This window comes from Leopardus geoffroyi, chromosome C3, assembly GCF_018350155.1.
Source record: "Leopardus geoffroyi isolate Oge1 chromosome C3, O.geoffroyi_Oge1_pat1.0, whole genome shotgun sequence".
In the NCBI taxonomy this organism is placed as follows: Eukaryota; Metazoa; Chordata; class Mammalia; order Carnivora; family Felidae; genus Leopardus; species Leopardus geoffroyi.
In genome coordinates this window covers 136,607,400-136,625,715 of record NC_059338.1, presented here as the reverse complement: position 1 = coordinate 136,625,715, position 18,316 = coordinate 136,607,400, and the positions used below count along the sequence as shown (strand labels likewise).

At 35.6% G+C, this 18,316-nt stretch overlaps 1 protein-coding gene across 7 annotated transcripts in view; it reads left to right on the top strand.

Moving 5' to 3' along the window:
- LOC123586121 (serine/threonine-protein kinase Sgk3) overlaps positions 1-18,316 on the top strand; it is a 143,244-nt gene that overhangs the window by 96,703 nt on the left and 28,225 nt on the right. For all 7 annotated transcript variants that reach the window (XM_045455031.1, XM_045455032.1, XM_045455036.1 and 4 more), the window contains 4 exons: positions 2,724-2,799; positions 10,857-10,944; positions 15,824-15,873; positions 18,247-18,304. In XM_045455031.1, the coding sequence (XP_045310987.1) occupies positions 2,724-2,799; positions 10,857-10,944; positions 15,824-15,873; positions 18,247-18,304 (272 nt within the window). The remainder of the gene's footprint in view (positions 1-2,723; positions 2,800-10,856; positions 10,945-15,823; positions 15,874-18,246; positions 18,305-18,316) is intronic.

Genomic DNA, 18,316 nt, shown 5'->3' with positions numbered 1-18,316 from the left:
TCTGGTTTATGCATGGTACCTTTAGAAACAAAATTCACAATCTTTTATGTTCATGTTATTTTAAAACGAAAAATTACTTGTTTGGAACATTACAAAAATCTTAACTTTGTTTCCTAATCTGAAAGGTGTGGGTTAAGACTAAAGAATCTCCGTGGTCCCCATGGGCTCTAAAACTCCTTTGATGATGAAAATAGGTCACACTGGCCACCAGTAGCAGTATTAGCACTAAAACTCTAGGTTTCCTCAAATCAAGAGTTTGATGATGTTTTTACCCTATCCTACGGTATTGGAAATTGGGTCCTCCTGGTTCATTTTCTTGAAGCAGTGAAATGACAGAGAAATCGGTATAGGTCGGTTTCATACTTACTGTGGAGACTGAAGCTTTCATTTTGTCTAAACATTGAGTTCTTTTCAGTCTCTAACTGAAACTTCTTGAATGACAACAGATACATTCATATAAGTTCTTAGAGAGATTTTTAAAAATATCTCTTTCCAACTCTAATTCTTAAAGATAATATGTCAGCTTTATGTAAACTTTTGGAATTTATCCAGTAATGAGCTTGTTAGCCATTTCAGTTTTACCTGGAATTTTTTCAGATATTTGCATGCTTAATGTTGATCTAAAAATTAAGCGTGGAATTTCCCCTAAACTCTGACCACCGTAGGCCTCTTTTTCCATTTATTGACTTCTTTGTTTTCTTATGTCAGGCTTTCTATAGGGCCTTTAAAACTTTAAAATCGGTAATGGAAGTGGAAAGCACTTAGCACAGCATAGGATGTAGTTCACAAAGGAAGGAAAATTACAGTTGGTCTCCCAATATAAAATGTACTTTTAGTAAGTCTCCGTAGAACAAGTTAAAGCTGTTTCCTTATAATCATTAGATTTTCTCTAAATATTTCAAATGTAGTCATTCATTTTAGTTTTCTCCCTTATGTTAACTTACTAAGCTCAGTTCCTGAAAAATAACTGTTTCAAGTATAGTTTCTAATGTAAACCTTGCATATGCTTTACTGTCTTGTGATAACAAAGAATGCCCTTGGAAGAGTTTTATAAGATACTTTCCTGAGGGGGTGCCTGGGTGGCTCAGTCGGTTGAGTGTCCGACTTCGGCTCAGGTCATGATCTCACGGTTCGTGGGTTTGAGCCCCGCATTGGACTCTGTGCTGACAGCTCAGAGCCTGTAGCCTGCTTCAGATTCTGTCTTCCCCTCTCTCTCTGTCCTTCCCCTGCTCACACTCTGTCAGTCTCTCTCTTGAAAAATAAATAAAAACATTAAAAAAAATTTTTTTTTAAAGATACGTTCCTGAAATTCTTCAAGAAATTCACAGTTGAACAAGAAGAAAATACTAAGTGCATCTGATCTAAGAGACCAGATCTAATTTCTGTTTGTTCTTTTATAGCCATACCTTACATTTAAGAAATGGAAATAAACCTATGTGATTAGAAACAACCTGTAATTTTAGTGTCAAACGCTATACATTAAAAGCTTTATTGAGTAAGAATAATTGTATTGAACCAAAACTCACTTTTAAGTTGAATATTGTTTCCAGATTTTATTGAGACGTTCACTAAGTGTCCTATTTTTCCATTTTTAGAGTATATCTCTTAAGAATCAGGATTTAGGATGATGGATTTTTAACCCCACAACAACAAATAACAAAACCATGAAAGTAGTTAAAGATTGTGTTATCTCTTCCAGGCATTCTACTGTAAACTTATATGCGTTCTCTCAATCCTATAACAGAATTACTAGGTATAAATGTTATCCTCATTTTACAAGTAAGGATTTAAGTCTTCGGTTCAACGTCAGTTAGCTAGCAAGTAGCAGAAACAAGATATTTGAATTAAGTTTTCTATTTCCAAGAAACTTTTGTGCTTAACCTTTATTGCTAAAACTACTCTTGCATGGTCCTTAATTATCAATAGTACAGACACTTCTGAAACTGCTGGACAGTTGTTCTTTAGGAGTGTTCCATTGTATCTTTCAAGGGATGTTAAGCAGCAGTTTTTTAGCAGCCAAATTTTGGTGATATTCAACCAGTTAATCACCATTCCCCAGTTACAAGGACTACTAGTAATTCTTGTTTTTTTTATCTTAATTAGTAGGATTTTTCAGTCACCAGTGTCATAGTGTTAATTTTTATTCATTGCCTGGTAGTACTTGAGGAATTGGACAAAGCAAACCACCTTTCCACGTTTTGTTTTCTTTAATATTTGTTTTTAATGTTTGTTTATTTTGAGAGAGAGACAGAGAGACAGAGCATGAGTGGGGGAGGGGCAGAGAGAGACAGATACACAGAAGCCAAAGCAGGCTCCAGGCTCTGAGCTGTCAGCACAGAGCCTGATGTGGGGCTTGAACTCACGAGCTATGAGATCATGACCTGAGCGAAAGGTGGACGAATAACTGACTGAGCCACCCAGGCACCCCTACCTCTCCAAGTTTTGTAATGTGTCTATTTAGAACCTAAAATAGGCATTTCTTTGGAGAGTTTTCTTTTGGGAGATGTGTTTTCTGCTTGATTTTAATTTTATAATCATTGTATTTATAGATTTAAAAATATATATATTTCTAAATATTTCTTATTGTAGATCAGGAAACATGAATTAAATAGCTTCTTGATCAGAATTCACTGTCTTGTGCTCGTCTATTCTTGTATAACTGTATTGATGATAATTACATAGTCTGATGTTAAATAATCCTAATAGTTTGTCTCTCTTAACAGATTTTATTAAACAAAGAAGAGCAGGACTGAATGAATTCATTCAGAACTTAGTTAGATATCCAGAACTTTACAATCAGTAAGTAATTTTTATTGTTTTAAAGAGGCGCTGAAACCAAACCTAAGAATAATGAATAAGCTACTGATCTAGACTTTATACGTTCTGTGGAATGTTACTGTGCTGTATATGTTTGTAAAATTATCAAGCTGTTTTTCGCTGGTATTCTTTTTTTTTTTAACGTTTATTTATTTTTGAGATAGAGACAGAGCATGAACGGGGGAGGGTCAGAGAGAGGGAGACACAGAATCTGAAACAGACTCCAGGCTCTGAGCTGTCAGCACAGAGCCCGATGTGGGGTTTGAACCCACGGACTGCGAGATCATGACCTGAGCCGAAGTCGGCCGCTTAACCGACTGAGCCACCCAGGCGCCCCTCCCTGGTATTCTTAAAACTCCTTTTCCTCCCATCAACTCAAGGCCCTGGTTATCTTCTTTCTTCCTTTTGTACTTGTATTAGTTTTGTAGATTAAACTTAAAAGAAATTTGCGTAGCCCATAGTTAAGACATTTTTCTAACTATATTTGTTCATGTTATATATATACTTGCATTCAAAAAGGATTTGTTAAATCACTATACTGTATACCTGAGACTAATATTACACTGTAACGTTAACTAACTGGAATTCAGATAAAACCTTTTTTTTTTTCAATATATTTTTTAACATTTATTCATTTTTGAGAGACAGAGACAGAGTATGAGCAGGAGAGGGGCAGAGAGAGAAGGAGACACAGAATCCGAAGCAGGCTCCAGGCTCTGAGCTGTCAGCACAGAGCCTGACACAGAGCTCGAACTCACGGACCACGAGATCATGACCTGAGCTGAAGTCAGATACTTAACTGACTGAGCCACCCAGGAGCCCCTAGATAAAACCTTTTTTTAAAAAGCATTTATGAAGTACCTGCTGTATGCATTGGTATATAAGGAGAACTTTCCAAAGGCATAGGCTAGTCTAGTGGGAGAAACAGACATGTAAATCAGCAATTAAAGGTAGGAAAGTTTTATGATAGAGGTGCTAGAAGATAATGGAGAAAAATGTGGCCAGCTTTTCTTCAGAGGAGGTCAAGCAAGGCTTCCTGGAATTTAAAGGATGTGCAGTTGTTCAAGAATAGGTAGGGAGAGAGCATCCAGACAAAGGGGGCAGAATCTGCAAAAAGCCTGACATATTGAAGATACTTACGTGTTTACATTTCATCTCATGTTAATGAGTTTAAGCTTCTTTCTGTAGGCCAGCAGCTCCTGATGAAGTCAGAAGTCAGCAGCTCCTGATGAAGTTCCTCTATAGGAACATATAGGTAGATCCATGGTTTGAGATGTGTTTTCAGTTGAGTTTGATAATTCATGGGTATTCATTATATTTATTATGATTTTTAATTTACATATGTGTTACCTACATTATCTTATTTTTACAATTTTTTTTTTTTTAATGTTCATCTTTGAGAGCAACAGAGAGCACAAGTGGGGAAGGGACAGAGAGAGAGGGAGACACAGAATCTGAAGCAGGCTCCAAGCTCTGAGCTGTCAGTACAGAGTCCGATGCGGGGCTCAAACTCACAAGCTGTGAGATCGTGACCTGAGCCAAAGTCAGACACTTAACCGACTGAGCCACCCAGGTGCCCCTTACATTGTTTTGTATATATAAAGTATTGTGTTCCAAGAAGAAGTAAAGGGGATAAAGTAAAATATCTGGGGAGCTTTTCCATAGCTCACCTATCTGTGTAGACATGAAGATTGCCTTATAGACAGTGATGCAAACAGGACACCCTTCAATAGTCTTTTCAGAATCACAGCCTGAAGGACTGTATATTTAGCAGTTCTAAAACAAGTAACTACCATTTGTGTAGTTCTTCACAGTATAATTATTGAGGGCTTGTACCATTCTGAGCAAGTCCTCTGACCTCTTTTTTTAACTTAATTTAATTTACTAAATTAGTAAAATTCTAGAACTGGACCTCCTCTGACCAAGGTCTCCTGCCCAGTGCTTTGGATTTTCCCTCAATGCTCACAGGTAGATAAAGCTCAGGGAGAGGTGTGGCACCTGTGGTAGCTCTGGGGTTAGCTAGTGCATTAAGGAGCAGGTGCCTTTCCATCCTGAGCCTCTAGCAAGTAACAAACACAAAATTAGGGAGGATCTTTGAACTCAGGGTTTGTACATCTGGTCTTTTCCTCAGCAAAGAGCCTTTTGTGATTTGGCTCTCTGTATAATTATTTTTTAAACATTATGCCTTTGCCCTAGGACAAATTCTGTGTCTTCAGCTTAGATCCATCCCTCTAATCTTTAACTTTTGCTGTATGCACTCATTACTTCTAATTGGCATATTAGTGGCTTGTTTTAAATATAATGTATACATTAAGAGGTCGAACTTGTCTTCTTTGACAGAGCCTCACGTGGAATAAGTATAGAATAAATGGTGGTGATGCATATTATTTCTCCTGACATTTTGAAGTGTTACTCAGAACTTCTAACACTCTATATTAAGTTCTAAATATTCATCCTGGATCTGGAAAGTAATATTATAAAAATGTTATATTTGGTGTTAAAATTCAACTAAAAGCAATTTGATTATATTAATTTTAATTATACATGTGAAATACACATACAATTCTTAAGTATACAACCCAGTGGATTTATATGTACATATACAACCTGTAACTACCACCATTCTATTCATGGTCGAGGACATTTCTCGACCAGTACTTCAAAAATAAATAGCCAAGAGTTTTTCAAACTTAATTTTTAACTGATGTTTTCTTTTTAATAAAAAAATGACATTTCATATTTTCTGAATCTCATCTTGATGTTAACCAAGCTTTGCTAATTTTCACACTTTTCATTTAAACATCAAACTATAAAATAGTACAGATTTAAGAGAGCAAGAAGAGAAGCCAATCATCAAGTGTATTTCGAACACTTACTATGTGCCTCTTATTCCCAGTTAGGGAAATGCACTTTAAAAATACTTCTACTTGAAAAAAAAACAAACAAACAAACTTCTACTTGATAAGGTGCCTGGCTGGCCCAGTCAGTGGAGCATGTGACTCTTGATCTTGGATTTGTGAGTTCAAGCCCCATGGTGGGTGTAGAGATTACTTAAAAGTGAAATCTTAAAAAAAATAGAAAAAAAAGTACCCTTATTTGCTTGTGTTAAAACAATTTTATTGGGGTGCCTGGGTGGCTCAGTCAGTTAAGCGTCCGACTTCGGCTCAGGTCATGATCTCACAGTTTGTGGGTTCGAGCCCCATGTCGGGCTCTGTGCTGACAGCTCAGAGCCTGGAGTCTGCTACAGATTCTGTGTCTCCCTCTTTCTCTTCCCCCCCCCCCCCACTCACACTCTGTCTCTCTCTCCTTCAAAAATAAATAAACATTAAAAAAAATGTTTAAAACAATTTTATTAAAATTTATTTTTAAAATTATTTAAAAACTGGAATAACGCAGGTTGACATTTCTCTGATCTCTGGATAAAAAAGGGTTTTCTGAACATATTGGCAATGCATGATACATGTAAAGTAAAACAATGACAAATTTGACTTAATAAAAACTTTTGAACCCTAGAAATCACAAGTGAAGTTAAAAACCAAAAATGTAGAAAAAGTTTCCCATAATAAAGAACGGTAGATAAATCTGCTTCATCTAGAAAGAGCTTGTGCAGACAGAACACACTTAAGACACCAAAAGAAATGGACAAAGCCCTTTAATGATTTATAAAAGAGGAGATGCAAGTGGCTGATTACCAGAGAAACTGAACATTTCTGTATTATTTAAGAAATGCAAGTTGGGAGGTACCTGGGTGGCTCAGTCGGTTAAGCGTCCGACTTCGACTCAGGTCATGTTCTCACAGCCCGTGAGTTTGAGCCCCGTGTTGGGCTCTGTGCTGACAGCTCGGAGCCCGGAGCCTGCTTTGGATTCTGTGTCTGCCTCTCTCTCTGACCCTCCCCTGCTCATGCTGTGTCTCTCTCTGTCTCAGAAATAAATAAACATTAAAAAAAATTTTAAATGCAAGTTGGAGTAAAAATACCTTATTTTAGCTTTATTGCAGCGTAACACATACAGAAAAGACCACAAATCATGATTATGCAGCTTAATGAACTACGAGAAGGTGAATGCATCTGAGTTGCCAGCCCCCAGGCCAAGAAATGTAGAACATTACTAGCATACCTGAATCCCCTCACATGCCTCCTCTCGATCACTGTTCCTTCGTTCCTTCCCAAAGATAAGTGTTCTCCTGATTTTTAGCAGGAAAGATTAATGTGCCATTTTTGTACTTTATAATAAATGGAATCATACAATATTCTCTATCTGGCTTATTTTCATGTTTATTTATTTTTGAGAGAGAGCGAGAATGAGCAGGGGAGGGGCAGAGAGCAAGGGAGACACAATCTGAAGCACGCTCCAGGCTCCAAGCTGTCAGCACAGAGCCCGGTGCGGGGCTCGAACCCATGAACTGTGAGATCATAATCTGAGCCAAAGTCAGACTCTCAACTGACTGAGCTACCCAGGCACCCCTCTATCTGGCTTATTTTCAACCATGTGAGAGTCATTCATGTTGTTGCATATAGCTATAATCTGTTGATTTCCATCGCTGTATATTATCCCATTGTATGAATATACTCCATTTTATCCATTTTACTGCTCAGATGCACATTTGAGTTTTTTTTATTTTATTGTGAATAATGTTGCCATTAACATGTGCAGATATTTCTGATGTACTTGGAGTAGAACTTCTGGGTTGTATGCTATGTATATGTTTAACCTTAGGGGATAATGTTAAACATGTTTTCCAGAGTGATTGTACCAAATAATATTTCCACTATCCATTTATAAGATCACATTGCTCACCTCACCAACACTTAGTATTGTTAGCCGTTCTGGTAAGTGGGTTGTAGTATCTTACTGTTGCTTTATTTGTATTTCACTAATTACTAATACCTTTTCTTTAAATTACAGTTTTTCACTTTTAAATTATTAGAGGTAATAATATAAACCGAAATATTTAATGCCAATCAGAGCTGGAGAGAGTCTTCAGGATATTCATACACTGCTGGGAGAGAATAAATTAGTATAGCCTTTCTGGAAATCAGCTTAACAAACTATATTTAAAACCTGAAAATGGTTTATAATTCAGACCAAATAATTTTGTTTTTAAAAATCATGAATGCACAAAGATTATCAATCACAACTTTATAGCAGTGAAAATTCTATAGTAAAAATTTGGAATCTTTGTATCCATCTATGTATCCTAAAATGAAAGAATCATTGAGTAGCATTTAGTGCATTCTCACTGTACAACAGTATACATCTATCAAAAGTGACTGTTTACAAAGACTTTTTAACAACACGGGGAAATGTTCGTGATGTAATTTTTATGTGAAAAACATTAAAAATATTTTAAATAGAAGATGGTCTTAGTGGTACAGAAAAAAAGATTGAAATAAAATACCACCAAGGTACTAGTAATAGTTGCTTCTGTGTGATAAGATTAAAGATCCTTACCCTCACCTTTAAAAATTTTTTTATTGAGGGTCCCCTGGGTGGCTCAGTTGGTTAAGTGTCTGACTTTGGCTCAGGTCATGATCTTACAGTTCATGAGTTTGAGCCCTGTGTTGGGCTCTGTGCTGACACCTCGGAGCCTGGAACTTTGTTCAAAGTTCTGTTTCTCTCTCTCTCTCTCTCTGTCTCTCTCTCTCTCCGCCCCCCCCTTCTCCCGCTCGTGCACGCTCTCTCTCTCTCACAAAAATAAACCTTAAAAATTTTTTTAAATTTTTTTATTGAGATAAAATTCACATAAATATAATTCACCCTTTTAACTGTTTTCAAAAGTATACAATTTAGTGATGTTTAATATAGTCACAGTGCTATACAACCATCACCACTATCCTATTCTGTTGTCTCAAGCCTAATCTAACATTAACATCACTCCAGAAAGAGACTGCAGTTGACCCTTGAAAAATATGCATTTGAACTTTGCAGGTCCACTTATGCATGGATTATTTTTTGGTACAGTACTGTAAATGTATTTTCTCTTTATGATTTTCTTAACATTTTTTTCTCTAGGATACTTTATTGTAAGAATACACTATAGGGGCGCCTGGGTGGCGCAGTCAGTTAAGCGTCCGACTTCAGCCAGGTCACGATCTCGCGGTCCGGGAGTTCGAGCCCCGCGTCGGGCTCTGGGCTGATGGCTCAGAGCCTGGAGCCTGTTTCCAATTCTGTGTCTCCCTCTCTCTCTGCCCCTCCCCCGTTCATGCTCTGTCTCTCTCTGTCCCAAAAATAAATAAACGTTGAAAAAAAAAAATTAAAAAAAAAAAAAGAATACACTATATAAAACACATAACACAAAATAAGTGTTAATCAACTGTTTATGTTATTGGTAAGGCTTCAGGTCAACAGGAGGCTGTTAGTAATTAAGTTTTGGGGGAGTCAAAAGTTACACATGGACTTTCAAGTGCATGGGGCGTCAGGGCCCCTAAACTACCCCATGTTGTTTAAGGGTCAGCTGTACTTTTGAATTTCTCCTTTCACCCAGCCCTTAGCAACCACTAATCTACTTTTCTGTCACTGTGAATTTGCCTATTCTGGACATGGCATATAAATGAGGTCATATAATATGTGATCTTTTTTGTCTTTTGTCTTTTCAGCATACTGTTTTTGAGGCTCATCCATGCAATATCATATGCCAGTACTTCATTCTTTTGTATGGCAGAATAATATTCCTTTGGATATGCTACATTTTGTCCATTTATCAGTTAACGGACAGTTGGGTTGTTACTACTTTCTGGCTATTGTGAATAATGCTGCTTATGAACATTTGTGAGTTTTTGTATGGATGTGTTTTTATTTCTCTTGGGTACATGCTAGGAGTGGAATTGCTTAATATATGGAATTTCTACAGTTAACTTTTTTAGGAACTGCCAAACTGTTATCCATAGTGGCTGTACTAATTTACATTCTTACCAGCTCCTCCCTTTTTTGAAAATTATTTTTCGGAGCATCTGGGTGGCTCAGTCAGTTAAGCAGCTGACTTCAGCTCAGGTCATGATCTCACTGTTCATGGGTTCAAGCCCTGTATCGAGCTCTGTGCTGGCAGCTCACAGCCTGGAGCCTGCTTCAGATTCTGTGTCTCCCTCTCTCTCTGCCCCTCCCTGCTTGCTCTGTTTCCCTTTCTCAAAAATAATAAACATTAAAAAAATTTTTTAATAAAAAATAAAAAAATAAAAATTATTTTTCGTCTTTCTGAGTTTCTTAGTAAGGCCTTTTATTTTAGTCCACTTTTTTTTTCTCTTCATGTTTGATCTTCATACCCATCTCTTCATCCCTACTGTTGATCCCTACTTGAATATGTTTGTTATATGTCTTCAGATATTTGTTTATTGGGTGCTCCTTCATGTCTGTGAATATTTAAAATATACAAAATGATACTGTGCTACATGGTTCCTTGTTTCTGACTCTTGAGTGGAATTCTCTGGGTCGTTAACCATAGCTTTACTAGTTTCTCTATTGGTGGATGCCTATTCTTCTGATTTATTACTATAGAGAAAGTTGCTATGAGTATCCTAGTTACATGTCTTTCACTGAACCTGTACAGAATTTTCTTGTGGTTTATTCCTACAACTGGAAATTATGGGCCCTACACAGTTTAACCAATATTGCCAAATTCCTTTTCAGAAAAGTTTCCTCATTTTACTTTCTTACTAGCAATGCATGAGGGTGTCTCTTTCCCTATATCCCTATCAACTTTTGATATTATCTGTCTTTCTAATCTTTGCCCATTAACGGACATAAAATGGTATCTCATTTGTTGTTTGACTTTGGATTTCTTTGGTTATTAGTTAAGCTAGACATCTTTCTTACCATTTGGGGTTTTTCTTTATGAACTGCCTGTTTTTATCTTTGATCATTTGTCAGGTGGATTCCCTATATTTAAAAACTTAATCAGCTTGTTACTTTTATAATAGTAGTGATGGATTGTATTGGCATTCATACTGTAAATGCTATTACGGTTACTTTTATTTTCATTTTAAAAGGGAGAAAAGCTATAGAGATGCTTTTAAAGTTATAATAGAGTTAATTTTTGTTTTTAGTCCAGATGTCAGAGCATTCCTTCAAATGGACAGCCCAAAACATCAGTCAGATCCATCCGAAGATGAGGATGAAAGAAGCACTCAGAAGGTAGTAAGAGGGATTGTATTTTTTAACAGAAAAAATACCATTCCCCAAAGATGAAATTACTGGCAACTTGAGGGCAACATTTACTTAAAATGATGTAATCTCATCCATTGTAAATTTTCTACCCTGTAGAATACAAAAAAACAAATGTGTACACCTCTTATTATTTCTTATAAAATGAGTACTTTTATGATAAAAAGTAATCCATGGTAGTATTTAGTAGAAAGTTTTGAAAATAGTAAGAAGTAGGGGCGCCTGGGTGGCGCAGTCGGTTGGGCGTCCGACTTCAGCCAGGTCACGATCTCGCGGTCCATGAGTTCGAGCCCCGCGTCGGGCTCTGGGCTGATGGCTCAGAGCCTGGAGCCTGTTTCAGATTCTGTGTCTCCCTCTCTCTCTGCCCCTCCCCCGTTCATGCTCTGTCTCTCTCTGTCCCAAAAATAAATAAACGTTGAAAAAAAAAATTAAAAAAAAAAAAAAGAAAATAGTAAGAAGTATTTATCACTAACCAGACTAGTAATTTTTAACATTTTAGTGGTTTTCCAACTAATCTTCTCTTAACATATAGGGATTTCTTAGTTACCTAATTTTAAGTATACAGTGTATACAATTTTATATGCTATTCTCTTCACTTTACATCGTAATTTTTGATCATTATATGTCTTCATAATCATTAACATACTTAAACTATTGTTTTGAATTTTGACCAGCAGGAAAGGCCTTTTTAATCAGAATGTTAATTTAATACTTCTTCCTCTTCATTGCCGGGTTTTTATATGCAGAACAATCAATACGCATGTGCCAGTTGGCATCAACTAAGTTTTATACCTGTAGGTACATGCACATAATCAGTATGTGTTCCAAATAAAGAGTAGGGTATTCTTATTTTTTTTAAACCAGTTGTGATAACCAATAAATAAATATAATAAGCTCTGGCTTATTATAATGATATTTTCAACATTTACTTTAGAAAGTTACGTGGGAAAGGTAAATTATATTAACCCAGGGAATTATTATTTAGCAATTAAAATTATAATGAAAACTATTAATATAAACATGGTAATACCTTTATAATTAAAATTGATGAAAGCTATATATATTTGCTAAATATATACATGAAAATCAGAGATGTTGCCTTAAAGTACATTTTTGTCTTTATAATGTTGTGTTTTTTCATGGTTCTGTTTCTGTGTTTTAAAAGGTAGTATCACTTGGAACATTACTGTCCCAAAGCTAAAATCTTCATTTGGAAAACAGTCCTATTCCTTTTTTGCAACTACTGTAAAGTAGTAATTTTACTTCTCTGATACCACTGGAGGGTTTTCAAGTTAAGAGAGCTGATTTATGTTTTCCATTTGTGACATGGTTGATCCCAGGACAACATAAAAGGATATTTTAATTTTATATCTGAAACTTGTCAAAAGAGAAACAACAAACTGGGAGAGCATTTGTAATAAGGCCTAAGAAGGGAAAACATTTATGTAAAAATATATAGATGGATTTTTGAAAAGAATGATATTTAAAGCCCTGTAGATAAAAAGCAAAGGGACATGAAGAAATACTGTTCGTAAACAGACATGTGGGAAATGTTCAACCTCAATGCCAACAGCAAGTGAAATTTTTAAAATAGAGATTTTTTTTTCTCTTTACCAAATTAACAAAAATGTAAATAAAATACTTCAGGACCTATAAGGGCTGGGCTTTCCTGGCACCGCTGTAATTTGACAGTTTGGCAGTGTGTATCAAACATGAAAATATTCAGGTCATTTAGGAGTTGACGCAAATGAAATAATCCTTCACGCAGAAACAAACAAAGGTAATCATTTTAGTACGAAAAATTAGAATCAGTGTAAATATAAACCAATAATTTCTCCCCATATATTGTACATTAAAAACATTTTTTTTACGATTCCAGTCAGTTTTTCAAAACTACGCAAAGACTATGTGAAATTACTGCAATATTTGCAAAATCATCTGTTAATAAGGTTATGGATTTTTTAAAAGCACCTTCCTGGTGTTTTCCATATTTTGTAACCATGTATATATATTTTTAATGCAAAAATGAAATATTAAAGACATTTTAAAGAAAATGTATATAATCCTGATTTTCCATGTTTTACTTGCTAATCATGTTGAGAGTATGTAGGTTTAGGTTATTTGAAAAATATCTTGCCTTGCTATAGGAGGCAGCTGGCTTTGAAGAAAGAACCAAATGAAGAGAGCTTCCTGAGTTCTGATTCCTGTCTCTACCACTTTTGACCTTAGATCTGAATTCTATTTCCTTTCTCTTTTTTCATCCATAAAATCTGTAATTGGACTAGGATCTCTTGCAGTTTTAATTTTTTTTTTTTTCAACGTTTTAATTTTATTTTTGGGACAGAGAGAGACAGAGCATGAACAGGGGAGGGGCAGAGAGAGAGGGAGACACAGAATCGGAAACAGGCTCCAGGTTCTGAGCCATCAGCCCAGAGCCCGACGCGGGGCTCGAACTCCCGGACCGCGAGATCGTGACCTGGCTGAAGTCGGACGCTTAACCGACTGCGCCACCCAGGCGCCCCTCTTGCAGTTTTAAAATACAGATAAAAAGAATCTGTTCAGAAAAGGGAAGAAGCTGTACTTTGTCTTAACAGCTATAGCTATTTATTAAGGACTTCTAAGTGGATAACTAAATTAATAGCCAGAAAATATCTTCGAGGACATCAGGACCTTTCCCCTTACTTAGAGAAAAATAGAGTCCAAGAAACATGCTTTTGTTTAATTATCATTAATTATTAATGATAATTATGCTGTTAATAAACTATAACACATCCTCAGTTTAGTGATTAATCTTTAAAAATGGTAGTAGGGTACCTCAGACAGTTCAGCAACCGACTCTTGATTTTGGCTCAGGTCATCATCTCACGGGTTCCTGAAATAGGGTACTGCTGATAGCTCAGAGCCTGTTTGGGATTCTCTTTCTCTGTCCTCCCCCATGCACATGTGTGCACCCTTGCTCAAAATAAATAAATAAAACTTTTTTTTAAAAGGTCTTAAAAATAGTAGGTAAAAAATTAATTATGTTTCCCAATAATTTTCATTATTATTTTGGAAATATGCTCTGTTAGGAAAATCATTGCTATGTAATGAAATCTTTTTATGTATCAGTGTTAATTCAGGGCACAAGTTGCCCTTGTTTAATCCATGCTTACTGCCTCCTCTTCCCTCACCTATATAATATATAAAGAAAGTTAATTGAATGGAAAAATGATCCAGTTTTCTGCACATTCATTCAAAGAATAAGTGTATTGAAATTGTAATTTAGTTTGGATTATGTTATCAGATTCTCGGAAACACTATAATATATAAACAGAAAAGATTACTCCATGTTAAAATTATGACACAATAGGATCTCGTTTCATGAACCAGATTTTTTACACATTTTTTTTTTTTTTTTTTTTGGTCTTGTGTTAGATTGTATGGTTCTCTAAATTTCTGTCTTCTGGTGACTGAAAATGTAGTACTTGAAAATTTTTCATGTAAAGATATTGGTAGAAAATAAATTTGTAAGTAGGAAACTGGTGTCAATATTGTTATTTTTATAAGAAACGTATTATGCTTAGGAAATTTTGCCCTACATTTTTCATTTTTTTTTAATTTATTTTGAGATAGAAAGGGCATGTGCATGAGTGGCGGAGGGACAGAGAGAGGAAGAGAGAGAATCCCAAGCAGGCTCCACACTGTCAGTGCAGAGCCCAGTGTGTCCTCGATCTCACAAACTGTGAGATCATGACCTGTGCTGAAATCAAGAGTTGGATGCTTAACTGACTCAGCCACCCAGGTGCCCCTTTGCCCTTATTTTTAAAAGTAGTTTGCATTGTGGAGATTTTCTATAATTTTCAAATGAATTTAAGTGGAAATACATATGATCTATATCACTAATAATATATTGCTTAGATAAAATTTTTTAGTTCTGATGAGCTTAAAGAGAAAAGTTTTTACAGCTTATTTTGTATCTATAACGTATGGAAGTATAATTATATAATAAGGCTCTAGTAAAAGTATGCATATTTGGAATATCTGCAGCTTTGTGATTGTATGTATAAAGAATTTCAAAGGGAATTTATGTGAAGCAGAATTCACTTACACCTGGCTGTATAAAAAGTGCTCTCACTAACAAGATCACTAGATTAATTTTATGGGATTTGGGGATAAATTTCTAGCTAATTATTAGTGAACTAGAATCTTTTAGTTAAATTGCTTTATGGCATAGTAGGTAAGTAAAGATTTGGTTCTAAATTAATACTAGGGATTAAATATATGTTAATTATTGTAAAGAGAAAAGACTGTCTAAAATTTTTGTTAGACCACAGTGGTGGAATTAGAAAGAAAAACACTCCTGTCTGTGTGTATTTGCTTTAGATATAAGTCTGTCTCCTATAATTCAGTCCAGCAACTGCAGTCTTCATCATCATCATATTATCATTTCCATGTCATAAAATTAATGAGCAGTTATTTGAAAATTTGAAACATAGGTAGCCATTTTAACCAGTTTTTAAACGTAGAAATGGTCCCTTGTAAATTGTGGTTTCTACACCCACCTCATCCAAGGAGCTTTCCCCAGTTTACTTCATTCATTTGACAACTTTGAGCTTCATTCCTGTGTTATTTTTTTCCTTACAACTGCTCTTGCAATTTGTCATAAAAATGTGTGTTTATATTGGTTGTGTGTTTCCAAATAAGTTTATGCATTTAATAAGAATTAGGACTTCAGTTTTCTTTAACATGGCGATACATCAATATCTATGGGAGAGTTATATACATTTTATTTCAGAACCATTTATTTTATTGACTGATAATCTTTGAAGTGTTATTAACAGTGTTACTGTTTTTTCCTCCATCTCGATAGCTACACTCTACCTCACAGAACATCAACCTGGGACCATCTGGAAATCCTCAGTAAGTTTAATTTGTTTCAAAAATCCTCTAACTGAATTCTAGGAAGACCTGTCTTGTGAATGTTCAGATATACATAATTATATCAGTTTAACTAGAACCCTATAAAATACAATAACCATAGTTATGGTGAATATAATGCTATCATATGCTTTGCTTATCTATTTTACTGTTCTAGCTTTCCATTGCTGTAACAGAGTTCTGAGGATTTTGTAAATCCACAGATTATTAATTTGGTTCTGCTGTTTTGCCGTTGTCATTTTTCTGGTGTGTGTGTGTGTGTGTGTGTGTGTAAAATCAGAAGACTGTAATTCTCAGGGGATCTTAAGTCGTCCTGGGAGGGACTTGGAGGGGCTCTGACAGAAGTATCCATGCAGGTCTAACACATATTCTCACTGGTGCTCAGTGTTTATTGGTGCAGCCCTGGTTGTCAGCCAGCTTGTTCCAGAGGAGTCATGATGGACATTACCATAGTAAAGTCTATTGAACTTGTTCTAACCAGTTTCTCCCACAGTGCCATATTTTTTTGAGCACGGGGAAAACATTTTGAGGAACACCAGGAATGGCAAATGTAGATTTGAGTATTAGATCTTGATTTTGAGTATCAACTCCAGCAGTTCATTAGAAGTGAATGCCTAGATTGCTGAATACATAGGATTCCAGGGCCACTTCTTGGCTCAGTTTGAGGAGTGCCCTGACAGATTAATGATACCTGCCATGGTTTGGAGAAAGAGTATAATGTTTCTATCCTTACTTGTAATTATTCTTCAGTTTCATTGGATTAATTCTGACATAGTGTAGCTTTTCTCCCAAGACATTATGCTTCCCTCACTCTTTTGGTCCTCTTAGAGAGTGAGTAAAGACAGATAAAAAGTGGCCCAAGGATTGGGTCCTGAGAGACATCAGCATTGTAGTAAGGTCAGGGAGGAACCAGTAAAGGAGAAAAAAAAAAAAAAAGAAGTTAGTAAAATAGGAGAAAAACTGGGAATGTGATGTCTCAAAAGCAGGTGAAGAAAGTGTGTCAAGGGGGGAGTAATTAACTATGTTAATGTTTCTGGTAAAGCAGGTAAGTGTTGAGAATTGACCATTGGGTTTGATAAATCATTGGCGACCTTTGTGAGCTGTTTCAGTGGTGTAATGGGTACAAACCCTGATAGGAAAGAGTTCAGGAGAGGACAGTGGGAGTAGACAATGAATTTAAACCTCTTACTTGAAGAATTTTACTGCAAAGGAAAGCAAAGAAATGGAGTGGTAGCTGGAAGGGAGGTTTAGTTTTGAGCATGCTTTCCTGTCATCATACACTGAGTTGTTCAGGCAGCACAGAAACAAACTTGCTTTCAGCTAGCATTCATCACCAATAGTTAACAGTGGTGCCTTGGGTACGGCCTCAGTTAGCCTATTTACTATGTTTGAAAATTTTGCATGATTTTTTGCTATTTGTTTAAAAAAATTATTTCAGTATCTCAACATATCACTAAAGAACAAAATAGTCCAAAGAGCAGATTCTTGAAGAAGAAAAACACCTGAGCTTAGTTAAGTATTTATCTCCCTAATCTTTACCTGTTATTATTTAACCTAGGCCTGGTGCTACTCTAATGTTTGAATTGGCCATTTATTTTGATAGTAAATTAAAGGAAATTTAAACTCTTAATGGAGTCATTATCTTCTCCTGAGTCCAATTTAAGATTCAGACCGTGTTGAAGGAAACCTCTTTCCTGGCTGCTTACGCTCTGCTTCCTGTTGCCATGTGCTTTTGTCTACCTGTAACCAATATTGTTTTTATCTGACAAGTTAATGTAAATAAAGGACAAAATTAGTATTCTCTTTGATCTCTGTACTCCTGGATTTTCTGCATTGCCATCTATGAGAATAAGCAGAGAGGTCTTTTATCTGTAATGTATGATAAGTGATATATGTGCAAAATCTGTATGTGTCAGAAAAATTGCCAAACTAGATAGTCCTTGGAATAAATTACTAATTTATATAGTTATTCAGTTTCCTCATTAACACTGGTGAGGTTTATGGTTAACAAAATTGGTTTAAAGAGAAGCTACATTGAGTTCAAACAATATATAGATATAGATAAATGCTTTTCTCACAAAAAGACTATTATGGAAGTCCTTCTTAAGCAGAACTTAACAAGGCGTAAAGAAGGTTATAAAATGTCCTATCAGAAAGTAGATATTACTTCTATTCATTATTACCTATTTTATATTCAAGATGAGATATATTACCAGTGTGAAAGCTGGAGTCATCATGCTAGAATGTTGTGCCCAGCATTTACTTATTAAAGAGTGAGGTACTAAGAAATGTTTAAAAGTAAACATCTTTCCAATTTCTAGGAGGCTAATTTTTGTCATTGTTCATTTATTTCAGTGCTAAACCAACAGACTTTGATTTCTTAAAAGTTATTGGAAAAGGCAGCTTTGGCAAGGTAAGAGTTTTT